General features: G+C 31.9%; 1 protein-coding gene across 16 annotated transcripts in view; it reads right to left on the reverse strand.

Annotated features, from left to right (window-relative positions):
* Window positions 1-13,299, reverse strand: part of KIF1B (kinesin family member 1B) — a 188,391-nt gene that overhangs the window by 90,905 nt on the left and 84,187 nt on the right. For all 16 annotated transcript variants that reach the window (XM_074306314.1, XM_074306312.1, XM_074306310.1 and 13 more), the window contains 6 exons: window positions 11,293-11,368; window positions 6,136-6,215; window positions 5,543-5,649; window positions 4,501-4,584; window positions 2,211-2,391; window positions 253-325 (listed from right to left, as the gene is read on the reverse strand). In XM_074306314.1, the coding sequence (XP_074162415.1) occupies window positions 253-325; window positions 2,211-2,391; window positions 4,501-4,584; window positions 5,543-5,649; window positions 6,136-6,215; window positions 11,293-11,368 (601 nt within the window). The remainder of the gene's footprint in view (window positions 1-252; window positions 326-2,210; window positions 2,392-4,500; window positions 4,585-5,542; window positions 5,650-6,135; window positions 6,216-11,292; window positions 11,369-13,299) is intronic.

Genomic DNA, 13,299 nt, shown 5'->3' on the forward strand with positions numbered 1-13,299 from the left:
ATTGCTTTTCCCAGAGAAGTTGATGCAGATTTAAAAAAACTCTCAAAAGGCCCAAACCTTCCTGCAGAGTTTTTCAAGTTGAGTTTAAAAGGCATAGGTTAGTTCTGACTAAAGGAGAAGGAGTAATAGACTATGGTATCAGGGACAACTCAGGGGTATATTATGAAACAATTTATATCGGTGGCAAAACCCATTGTAAGAACTGTTGTACTAGGACACTAATTTAATGGACTGGAAGAAGCAGATGCCTACCAGTCTCTGCTGCTCCAGTAAGAGGTCAGCTTCTTCTTTCTCTTTTTTATACAAAATTTCCATTTCCTGGAGCCTACAAAACAAGAGAAGGGGAAAAAGAATCAAATTGGAGGCAGAAAATTAAAGCAGCTCCATAGAATGGCATTGAACAGTCTCTTTTATTTATATTCATTGTATTTTTGACAAATTAGAAAAATTTGACAAATTTTTGTTGTGGTATTTTTATTTAGTCCATACAAACTAATGTAATAGAAAAACTAAAAACCAAGGTGAATTTTTTTTTTAAAAGCTTTTTTATTTATAAGATATATGCATGGGTAATTTTTCAGTATTGATAATTGCAAAACCTTCTGTTCCAACTTTTCCCCTTCTTCCCTCCACCTCTTCCCCCAGATGGTTGGTAGACCAATACATGTTAAATATGTTAAAGTATATGTTAAATACAATATATGTATACATATCCATACAGTTATTTTGCTGCACAAGAAGAATCAGACTTTGTAATAAGGTAAAATTAACCTAAGAAGGAAATAAAAAATGCAAACGGACCAAAACAGAGGGATTGGAAATGCTATGTAGTGGTTCATACTCATTTCCCAGAGTTCTTTCGCTATTTATTCAGCCATTCTCCAACTGATGGGCATCCATTCAATTTCCAGTTTCTAGCCACTACAAAAAGGGCTGCCACAAACAATTTTGCACATACAGGTCCCTTTCCCTTCTTTACGATCTCTTTGGGATATAAGCGCAGTTAAAACACTGCTAGATCAAAGGGTATGGATAGTTTGATAACTTTTTGAGAATAATTCCAAATAGCTTTCCAGAATGGCTAGATAGGCACAATTCCACCAACAATGTATCAATGTCCCAGTTTTCCCACATCCCCTCCAACATTCGTCATTATCTTTTCCTGTCATCCTAGACAATCTGAGAGGTGTGTAGTGGTATCTCAGAGTTGTCTTAATTTGCATTTCTCTGATTAATAATGTCTTCGACCATCTTTTGATATGGCTAGAAATAGTTTCAAGTTCTTCATCTGAAAATTCTTCATATCCTTTGACCATTTATCAATTGGAGAATGGCTTAATTTCTTATAAATTTCTTATATATATACATATATATATTTCTGATTTTATTTATTAGATTTCTTATAAATTAGAATCAATTCTCCATATATTTTAGAAATGAGACCTTTATCAGAACCTTTGACTATAAAAATGTTTACTCAGTTTATTGTTTCCCTTCTAATCTTGTCTTCATTAGTTTTGTTTGTACAAAAGCTTTTAAATTTGATATAATCAAAATTTTCTATTTTGTGATTAATAATGATCTCTAGTTCTTCTTTGGTCAGAAATTCCTTCCTCCTCCATAGGTCTGAGAGGTAAACTATCCTATGTTCTTCAAATTTATTTATACTCTCTTTATACCTAGATCATGAACCCATTTTGATCTCATCTTGGTGTACAATGTTAAGTATGGGTCAATGCCTAGTTTCTGCCATACTAACTTCCATTTTTCCCAGCAGTTTTTGTCAAACAGTGAATTCTTATCTCAAAAGCTGGAGTTTTGGGGTTTGTCAAACACTAGATTATTAAAGTTATTGACTATTTTGTTCTATGAACCTAACCTATTCCATTGATCAACTAGTCTATTTCTTAGCCAATACCAAATGGTTTTGGTGACTACTGCTTTATAATATAGTTTTAGATCTAGTACAGTTAGGACACTTTCATTTGATTTTTCTTTCATTAGTTCCCCAAGGTGAATCTTAAGACCTGTTCCAGCTCTGAGAAGTTAAAATTCCAATTATTTCTCTTTTGAAAGCCCCCCTTTAAGTGTGCTGTCTTGAAAAGAAGATAGGACCATGAATTCATGAGCTCTTCTAGACTTCTTCCATGACTGCCTTAATAAAACTAAATGTCAGGATGACAAATTAAAATAAGAAATTTATATATTACCTTTTTTCCATCTCCTGTTTCATATCAATGCCTTGTTTCTCCAGAAGCTCTCTCTGAGCAAATGTCCAGTCGACTGGTTCAGAAGGTGTCTCAGCTGATGGTGTCTTTTCACGCTCAGCCCGTGCTTGCTCCGGATGATTGAAACGAAAAACGTGATTTTTACCCATGATGATGCGATTTCCTAATATAAAATAAAATCAGACTTAGACAATCAACTAAATAAAATCAGTCAAAACAACAACTTTAGTAAAGTTGCAAGATATAAACTCACATAAAGCATTAGTATTTCTAGATATTACAAACAAGACCTAGCATGACGCAATAGAAAGAGAAATTCTATTTAAATAATAGCAAACAGATAAGACATTCAGGAACTATATGAACAAAATGACAAAACACTTTTAACACAAATAAAGACATATCTAAACCATCAGAGAAATATTAATTGCTCATGAGTAGGCAAGCCAATATAATAAAATGACAATTCTACCTAAATTAATTTACTTATTCAGTCATACTAAACTACCAAAAATTATTTTTAAAGATCTAGGTGCAAGAGTGAAAGCTGAAAACTATGCATGTTTTGAAAATAAAAAGCTTTAATTTTTTTTTTAGAAAGATCTAAAAAAAAATAAAATTCATCTAGAAAAAAAAATGATTTAAGAATGTGAAGGGATCTGATTCTGCCTAAGAAATGGAGTGATTGATTAGTGGAATAGATTATCATATACAATAGTATTTAATACTTTTATAATGTTTAGTAAACCCAAAAATTCATGTTTGGGGGCCAAGACCTCACTCCTTGATTTTTTAATAAATGCTGGTAAAACTGAAAAAATCTGTCAGGAATACAAAGATCAACATCTTACACTATATACTAAAATAAGTTCAAAATGTATACATGATCTAGAAATAAATGGTGATATCCTAAGTAAATTAGGGAAGCATTCCCTACCATTTATCTAGGGAAGGTAGATAAATTATCTATTAGAACAAGAATTTATGACCTAACAAGAGACAGAGGATTATGGCAAAATAAATGGAAAAATTTTATTACATGTAATTAAAAGGTTTTCATACAAACAAAACCAATGCAGCCAAAATTAAAAAGAAAGCAGAAAACTAAGGAAAATATTTTTTACAAAAGTTTCTCTTATAAAGGCTTCATTTAAATGAACCAAATTTATAAAAATAACAGCCATTTCCCAAATGATAAATGGTCAAAGGATATGAATAGGAAGTTTTCAGGAAAAAAAAAAATCAAAGCTATCAATCAATAGTCATATAAAAATGCCCTAAGTTATTTTTGATTTAGAGAAATGCAAACTAAAATAACTCAAAGGTACCACCTGGTGCACCTATCAGATTGGCCAAGGTGAAAGAAAAGGAAACTAATAAATCCTGGAGGAAATGTGGAAAAATAGGGATACTAATGTTAGAACTAATAGTGAACTGGTTGAACCATTCTGGAGAACCAATTAGAACTATGCTCCAAATCTATAAAATTTTGCATAATTTTTGATTCAGAAATACCACTACCAAGTCTGAATCCCAAAGAGATGAAAGAAGGAAAAGAATACATAACTATGTATATATGTGTACACATGCACATGTTTGTGTCTATATACACAGCTATATTAAATAATAAAATTAAATAAATATTGTTATAAATATATAGAGAGACATTTATAACAATATTTATTTAAATTTAAATATTTATAGAAATGAAGAGGCAAAGAAATTCCAGAAAAACTTGGAAGACTTTAAATAACTGATGCAGAATGAAGGGAGCAGAGCCAGAAAAATATTGTACATAGAAATAGTAATACTGCATAATGATCAAATGTGAAAGCCTTAGCTATTCTGATCAATAAAATGATCTAAGACAAAAACACATTATTTTTCACTTTCTTTATTATTCTAGCTCTTTTTTTCCCCAACACGATTAATGTGGAATTAGGTTTTATGTGACTTCACATGTACAATGGGTACCATATTGCTTGCTTTCTCTATGGATGTTGGAGGGTCTGGAAGGAGGGAAAGAATTAGGAACTTTAAAAAAAAGTGCAAAACAATAAAATCAGGATTAGGAAACCATTTTAAAATATAAATAACAAATATATGCAAACCTCCCTTTGCCTACTAAAGCAAGAAACAGAGTAGTCTATATGTACACAAATACAAATATCTCACATTATCCTACTGCTTTAAATCAAAAGACAAAAGTCAAAGTATTATTCATACAAGTTACTACTTGCAACATAATATTTAAGAATTTGTCCACACTCACCTGAGCGTAGCTGTACATGCTGTACAACCCTCTTGCCATTCACATAGGTTTCAGAGCGCTCACAAGGTTCTAAAGTCACAATAACTACAAGAAAGGTAAAATAGAATTAGGATTACAAACCATGGCACTGATCAACTGGAAATATTCCTGAACTCAATGAATTCCAAAAGCAGAATAGAGAAACTATCTCTCACCCCAAACTCCTTTACAACAATATAAAACTATGACTATTTATTACTGTTAGACTAAATTTGCTGAATTATCTCAAAGCATAAAATAATTACATACCAATGTAATCTTTGTGGCAAGATAAAAGCCAGGAATGGCAATCATTAAAGTTACATAAATATATGTGTACTACTACAAAATCACAGAAACAATAGCTGATAAAGAAGTTTTTATCTCCTTGGGAAATAAAAGGAGATATCCTCTTTTGGGGAATGGCAAGAATTGAAAAGGAGAATAGTCTTAAACATCATTCAAAAAACAGTTCACTCAAGCAAGCAAGAAACAGAAAGGGAATGGCCTGAAGACGGAGAATTAAGCAAACATCTGAATCTTGAAGTAAACTAGGGACTAAAACATTCTGAATGAGGAAGAATGAACAGGATGTTGTTTTTTTTTTTTTTTTTTTTTTTTTTTTTGTTGTTGTTGTTGTTGTTTTAACTTAGCATAAATGAGGAATGGAATTTTCATTCCCTTTTAATATAAAATAAAAATCAAGTTTACTGAGTTAAAGACTGGATGGAGTTCCTGTAAGGCTCTGTATATGAGATTTGCCCCTTGCCTTCTTTTGTATATACTCATTAGTAGTCAGGGCCATACCCAGCTGCCTATACACTCTTCAGCAACTGGCAGGATAACAAAGCTCTACTTTGTTAAGGCCATTTTCACATGAAAAACTCCACTGGCCCTGCATTTCTAAGGAAACCAAGTTACTCCACTATTAATATATCATATTGATTCTAAAGAAAGTATTAAGGAAAACTATATCTCACGGATTTTTAGGACATACAATAAAACTGAAATCAAGGCTCCTCACCTTCACCATTCTGATTTCTCTCACTCCGAAAGATACAGTGCTCCTCTTTAATGTGAGCCCCACTAAGCACTATGTCTTGGCGCCGTTCAGCATCTGCTTGGCCAACCCTGTATCCAAAAGAAAATATTTCCCAGGAGCAATGAGACATAAGAAACAAGAGAAAACAGAACTTATGTGAATTATCTAATTTCTATTTATATATTGGTGAAAAAGATATTAAAAGCTATATATTAAAATTATGCTTTAATATCTCATAAAGACTTCATATCAACAAATTTTAAATCAAAGTGACTTGGTACACCAAGGTGACTGGTTTAATGTTTCAAGCAAATAACACTTTAAACTTTCCCTGAAAACCCTGAAAATTCTTGGAAGAGCATTATGGTGGGAAAATTACCCATACCAGCAGTTATCATGGAAACTACAATAGCAAAGCCCTTTATGTAACATGAGAAGTTTCAGAAAAACTATTTCAAGAAGAAAAAAGTGCAATTCACAGAAATGAGTTTGAAATTTCAAAGGATAGCATCACTCCAGTTATTAAATCAGTTATTTAATAAGTAAAGTAAAATCTAACTAAAAAAAAAATTTACCGTGTAATCCCATCTTTGATGTAGTAAAGCAAGCATTCAGACATGAGTGGATCTTCATTGAGGTTAACAAGATGTGGTGTCTGAAAAATATTACAAACATTCTCAATCCAGAAAAGGATCAAAACTTTCTTTAGAGGAGCCTACAAGATCCTATAATAGACTAATGGTCTCTCTCTTTTTTTCCTCAGTGTACAAGGGGAACTTTCTTAGCCATTAGAAGAAATTGTGGTTTCATAATAAGGCAAAAATTCTACATGTTGTGCCTTGTCAACACATTTAAATTAATTTGATTTAAAAATGGACAATTTTTTGGTATGATGACAGAGACAATTCTAGGGAGGGACAAAATATAAAAAGCATGAGAGCTTGATTTCATGGGTTAAGCTAACTTAGACAGTTCCAGTTCTTAAAAAGAAAAATGTCTACAAAATATTATATAACTAATGAATGTATTAAAAGAAATTCAGTCTTCATATAGTTATAAAATATGCCCAATTATCTTCTTTTTTTATTCTTCTTTACTGTCTGTGATATTCCTCTTTACCTTCTGTAACTTGGTTTAGTATAATAATCCATGTTAGAAGAGAAAAATCTAAATAAATGATACGCTATATATATGCTAAAAACATATACATTATTGAGAAGACCTTTTGACCTATTTCTACAATGTTTCTAAAACTATTTAAAACCAACCTTCTTTGGTGAAAATACCCCACTGGAATCCACAAATAAGTCACATGGTCTTGGGGTAAAAATCTAACCAGGGTAAGGCAGCAAGATATGAAGAACAAAAGAAGAGTTAGAGGACAGTTAAAGAAATGAAAGCATGGAATAGGGTAGAAGAAAAGGAATTTCCAAAGAATGACAAAAAGTCACCTCCCCCAAACAAGAAACTACAACTATAATTAGGTAAGAAATTGGAATAGCTAGAAATAGATCTTTGAAGTCATCGAAATTCCTCTAAGAAATCAAGACCATGGTCAAAATGCACTATATTTAATGAATCATTTAACAATGAAGCCAATTCCTTTCATGATTTACAATTCTATTGTGATATATAGTCGTGTTCTGAAAGCTTAATGGTATTCCACTTGGGAAAATTTAAGAGTTACATGGGCAGCAGCTTCTAAAGAAAAATGTATCTCTTCAAATCAACAAAAAGAAGATACCAACTCAAAAAACTGTAAACAAGCAAATAGCTTCCAAAATTGAGATTTGATCATTTCCATGGGTATCAATCATTTCCCTTTCTAATGAAGTTTATTTAGAAAGCTCAAGTAAATTATGAAAGGAAAATTAGGAAATATGCTTTATGATTCATGTTAAATGCATCAAATAGCACTAAAGATTCCTTTTCCAGATCATAGGGAAATCTCTGGGTACCAATTAGACTTCATCTAAATTCTACCAAACATACCCTTGTTCAAATTTCTCCAAAGTTGTTAAAGTCTAAATAAACAAACTCCACTTAGAAAGAAATCTTGGTAATCTAAATAAACATTTCCAAGAGATTTTTTGCTTATCCTTAAAATGCTTCTAGAATTTCTTAAAAACCAATCTATTTTAGTCAGCCAACATTACACTTCAATCAGTACTCTTAATCCATCCACCCCCTCTTCACTGAATGAATTATGTCAAGGAATTGCAAATTGAGTAGATGCCAATCAACTGGGGAATGATTAAATCAGCTATAGTATGTGAATGTAATGGAATGTTTTTGTTTTTTTTTTTTAAATAAAAAATGATAAGCAGGCTGACTTCAGAAAAGTTTGGCAAGACTTACATTAACTGATGTTGAGTGAAGTGAGAAAAATCAGGAGAATGTTATACACAATAACAAGAAGACTATGTGATGATCAACTGTAATACACTTAGCTCTTCTCAGCAATACAGTGATCCAAGTCAATTCTAATTGATTTGCAATGGAGGATGCTATCGGCATCCAGAGAGAGAACCATGGAAGCTAAATGCAGATCAAAGCATAGTTTTCATCTTTTTTTCAGGGGGGAGGGTGTTGCTTTTTTTTCTCTCTCTCATAGTTTTTCCCTTTTGTTCTGATTTTTCTTTTACAACATGAATAAATGGAAATATGTTTAAAATAACTGTACATGTATAATCTTTATTAAATTGCCTGCTTTCTTGAGAATGGGGGAAGGGAGAAAAGAAGATAAAAATATTTGAACTCAAAATCTTACAAAAATGAATGCTGAAAACCATCTTTACATATAATTGGAAAATAATTACTATTAAGGAAAAAAAGAGCTGAGTCACATGCTTCATCATGAGTCCTATTAAACTGTGGGTCACTGCATTTATCAGAGTTTTTAAGTCATCCAAACGTATTTTATCTTTACAATATTTCAGCAAGCATTTATTTATTAACCATTTCCTATGTGTGTGGCAGTTTAGCAAGTGTTGGTGATAACAAAAAAAATGAAAAAAGAAAAAAAAAACACCATCTCTGTCCTCAAGTCAAGAAGCCATTTATTTAGATAATAAAAAAAAAGTCTTGACTTTCAAGTTCGTATTCTAATATGAAGACAATATACAAAAAATGCATATAAAAATATACATAATGAAAATGTTGCATAATCTGTGAGGGAAGGTACTAAAAGATGGCCTGAGGGAATGGGAAGGAACAAGAATGACCTCCCTAAAAAGTTGGGATTAAGTTTCTGGAAATCAGTAGAGGAGGCTGGAGGGAGAATAAAGAGCATCCCAGGAATGAATGAAAATGCATAGAGGCAAAAAAATGGAGCATATTCTCAAGAAGTGACAAAAAAAGAAGCTTCCCTGAATTATAAAATATAATAGAGGAGTAAGGAATAAGAAAATTTGAAATACAAGCAGAGATTAGTTTGTGAAAGTAAAAGCTAAAGAGAGAATTTTATGGAGCCACTGGAATTTGTTGAGTAGAGAGGTAGAAATAATATAATCCGATCTGCATTTTGAGAAGATTAGTTTGGTAGCTGAGTAGAGGATGGGCTGGAGTGGGGAGCAACTTTAGGCAGGGAAATCAATGAGAAGGCTATTGTAATAGCCTAGGAATAATGTGGTAGAGGCTATAGTGAAAGGCTGGTAGCTATGTGAGTGGAGAGAAGGGACATATACAAGAAATGTTGTGAAGACAAAAACAATAAGACTTTGTAACAGACTGGATATGTATAGTAAATGTGAGAGATGTTAAGGATGACAATAAGAATGTGAACACTGAGACTGTGACTGAAGATGATGGTGCCCTTGACAGTAATAGGAAATTGGGAAGTGATAAGGATCTTGGAGAAAAGAGAATGAACTTTAGTGCAGACATATTGAGTTTCAGATGTCCAAAAAGCAGTTGGTGATATAGGACCAGAGCTCAAGAGAGGTTACAACTAGACATTCAGATCTGGGAATTATCTACATAGAGATGATAAAGGAGTCCATGGGAGTTCATGAGATCATCAAGTGAGATGAAGAAAAGTGGGAACAAAACAAATCTTTGAGGATACTCACAGTCAGTGGACGTAAGATGAATCATGACCCCTCAGCAATGGACACTAAGAAGAGGTCTGATAGATAGCTAACTTTTAGCAGCATCATGAAAACCAAGAGATAGTATTCTGAAGAGGGCGACTGAAATTATCAAAAAAGCTTGAAAGAATGAGGATTGAAAAAAAAGAGTAGATTTGACATTTAAGAGATCACTGGTAATATTAGACAGCAGTTTCAGTTGAATAAGTTTAGCAGCCAATTTGCCGAGGATTTAGAAAAGAACAAGACAAGAAAAAGAACCTGACGTAGATGATTTTCTCAAGGAGTTTAAATGAGAAAGGACTTAACAGACAAATGACGATAGCTAGCATAGTTGTCAGATGAAATGACAAGTTTTTTGAGAGGGGAGATATGGGTAGGTTTGTAGGCAGCAGAGAAGCCAGTCAATAGGAGAAAATGAAGATGACTAAAACACTGAGAGAATGATACAGGGCAAACTGCTAGAAAAAATAAAATAGAATAGGATCATTTATGCATATAAAAGGGTTTAATCGGGTAAGAAAGATCACCTCTTTATATAGGAAAGGAGTGAAAAAGGACATAGTGAGGAACTCTTGGATTATGTAAAATGAGAAAGAGGGAGCTCTCAATTTTTTCAGGAATGTATAAAACTAGGTTCAGTTAAAAAAATTAGAATTAGTGTCCTCCTCTCTTCCCCCCCAAAAGTCATGGTAGGAAGTCAACAAAAACAACAATTCCCTATAACCAAATCAGAAATGCTGATGATATAAACTTTACTCTGCTGCCTCTACAATAATATAAGGAAGCTGTCTTTAAATTCCTTTAAGCACAGGGATAACAGCTAAGTAAGTCTTTAAGGTCAATATTATCTTCTGAATTGAATGACCAATTAAATAAGATGTCTTAACCATAAATATTTTATACAATGAATTATCCTGGTATAATTATCATTAAACATACATGTACACACAGACTAAATAGTTAAGACAATAATTTTCAATTATAACTAGGCTACAACAGAATAAAAATTTGTAAAATTTTTTAATGTAAAATAAAAAATCCAACTATAGGCTAAAATAGGCATTATATTTTATAATCATGTTTGCTGCAGGTAGAAAGATAATTACAAGAATTGTACAAAAAAAAAAGCAAAGAAATGAGGAGAGGAGACTAGTGTAATGTGGACCTAAAGGGCTTTATTTAATGAGAGGTAGGATTGACTAATTTCTACACAGCTAATTGTCTAGGAGAACTTCCCTACACAAACCTGGGGAGCTGAAAATTCTTCCAAAGACTCATCAAATAATGTTGAGGGCCTCTGTGGGAAAATCTACATGAGAGATGAGCCACAGCTGAAGCAACATGGGGGGAAAAAACTTAGCAGGATGACGAATAAAAATAGTGAAGTATGAATGAGATTTCAGTAGGAGGTATACTGTCTCAAGTTTGTTATTTATAATTACTACAGGATGGTGCATATAATTGTTTCCAGAGATATAGGCTGTTTTTATACTGAAGGCATATTTTCATAAGTAAGATTAAAGTTAAGCCATATATCAAGACAAAAAAGAATATATCTGAAAGGCAGTTCATGACTAAGATCAAAGCAAGAACCCATAAAGGAGGAGATATTTCCATTTGATTAATACAAAATTTTCCAACCTTTTTTGGTGAAAAGACACCCAGAGTTCCTCCATCTTCCCGAATGGCAACTCCCATTTCAGCTAATAAGGCCTCTCTAGAAAAAAGGAGAGAAGCAGCACATCAATGATACATCTTTGATATTTCAGTAGAAGTTAAACTAAACAGTAAGCAAATCAAAATAAAGTTCATGGTATAGAGATAACACTTTAAGTATTCAAAGGCTATACTAATACAAGTTGTGGCATTTCCTACCAAACTAGAAAAGCTTTGAATATGATGAGACAATTCAAATTTTTTAAAATAATTTTTTAAAAAATTATCAAACATCTTTATTAATAAAATTACTATTAAGTGCATATTCTAAATACATATTTTAAACTTCTGCATTACAAAAAATAATGAGTGTATGATGTATAGCAGCTCATTGTGGTGGCAAAGAAATGAAAATGGAGAGGATGCCCATCATTTAGGAGAGGACTAAACAAAATCACAATACAAAATGAAACTCTGCAAAATCCTAAAATTAAAATTGAAAAAACATATCTATGATGGACAAGAGTAGATAAATTAAATTACAACTTTATTTATAAAAATATTCATCAAAATTTTTTTTGATTACTTGTCTCACTCGCTATAAACTAAATCTTAACCGTGCAGTTTGTTTTTTGTCCTTAAGTATGTTTATTGAAATAAAGCAAATATGGACAAATTTGTCAAATCAGATATTATTTCTTAATCAAAATAAAACAGAAGTTGATTTTAAGGAAAAATTTCTATTTCATAAAGAATACCTTCAATAAAGCCTCCAGAATAAAATTTTGGTTTGTTTTAAATATAAAAAACAGTCAATGTTTCTGAAGATATGTTTGAGTAAATATTTTGCTGCTTTTACTCTTAGCAATATGTGAATCTTTTTACTTTATTTTATTTTTAATTAAAGCTTTTTATTTACAAAATAAATGCATGGGTAATTTTTCAACAGTGACCCTTGCAAAACCTTCTGTTCCAAATTTTCCCTTCCCTCCCCCCCAACCCCTCCCCTAGATGGGAGGTAGTCCAATAATTAAATTTTAAAATATGTCAAATCTAATAAGTAATATGTGAATCTTTTTCACAAATACATTTTGCTAAAAACGGTAGTATTTTTTCAACAAATAAACAGTTCTATCATCTGAAAATTATTTGGAAAAGAAGTTCATCACCAGGTAACGGATTTTTCAACCCCAGCAGCCCATGAAGATTAATCTATTGAAGCAAGGAAGAATTGAGACTTGTGTCAATGAAGGAATTACCTACACTGATGAAACTGTTGACCCTTGGAAGTACGAATTAAGAAATGCTCAAATCATGTATTGAATTAATACATCAGTCAGTACTTCATTGAAAGAATTTCAGGAAAAAAAATTTCCTGAATATAAACTTATTTACAAATAAAAAGTACTTCATACTGCCTATAAGTAGAGTGGGCAAAGGAATGGGAGGAAAAAAACTTTGGAAAATAAGTTACTTTTATTTCTCAATTGATAAATAGTCAAAGGATACGAACAGTTTTCAGTGAAGAAAACAATTATATATAGTCATGTAAAAATGCTTTAAACAAGTGATTATAGAAATGCAAATTAAAACAACTTTGAGATTATCACTTCATATCTATTAGATGGCTAAAATGACAAATGTTGGAGGAGATATAGAAAAATTGGGATGCTGTATTGATGGAACTGATCCATTTTGGTGAGCAATCTGGAATTATGCCCCCAAAGTTACAAAACTGTGCATATCCTATGACTGAGGATTGTTTCTTAAGTTGATCAAAGAAAAATAAAAGGAATTTATATATTTTAAAATATTTATAGTAGCTTTCTTTGTGGTGGGAAAGAACTGCAAATTTAGAGGATACCCATCAATTAGGAAATGACTAAACAGTTGGGATATATGACTGTGATAGAATACTACTATACTGTAAGAAATGATGAGCTGGTTGATTTCAGAAAAAATATGTAAAGGTTTAAAAGAAATAACTGAAGA

The sequence above is a fragment of the Sminthopsis crassicaudata genome, chromosome 3, assembly GCF_048593235.1.
Source record: "Sminthopsis crassicaudata isolate SCR6 chromosome 3, ASM4859323v1, whole genome shotgun sequence".
In the NCBI taxonomy this organism is placed as follows: Eukaryota; Metazoa; Chordata; class Mammalia; order Dasyuromorphia; family Dasyuridae; genus Sminthopsis; species Sminthopsis crassicaudata.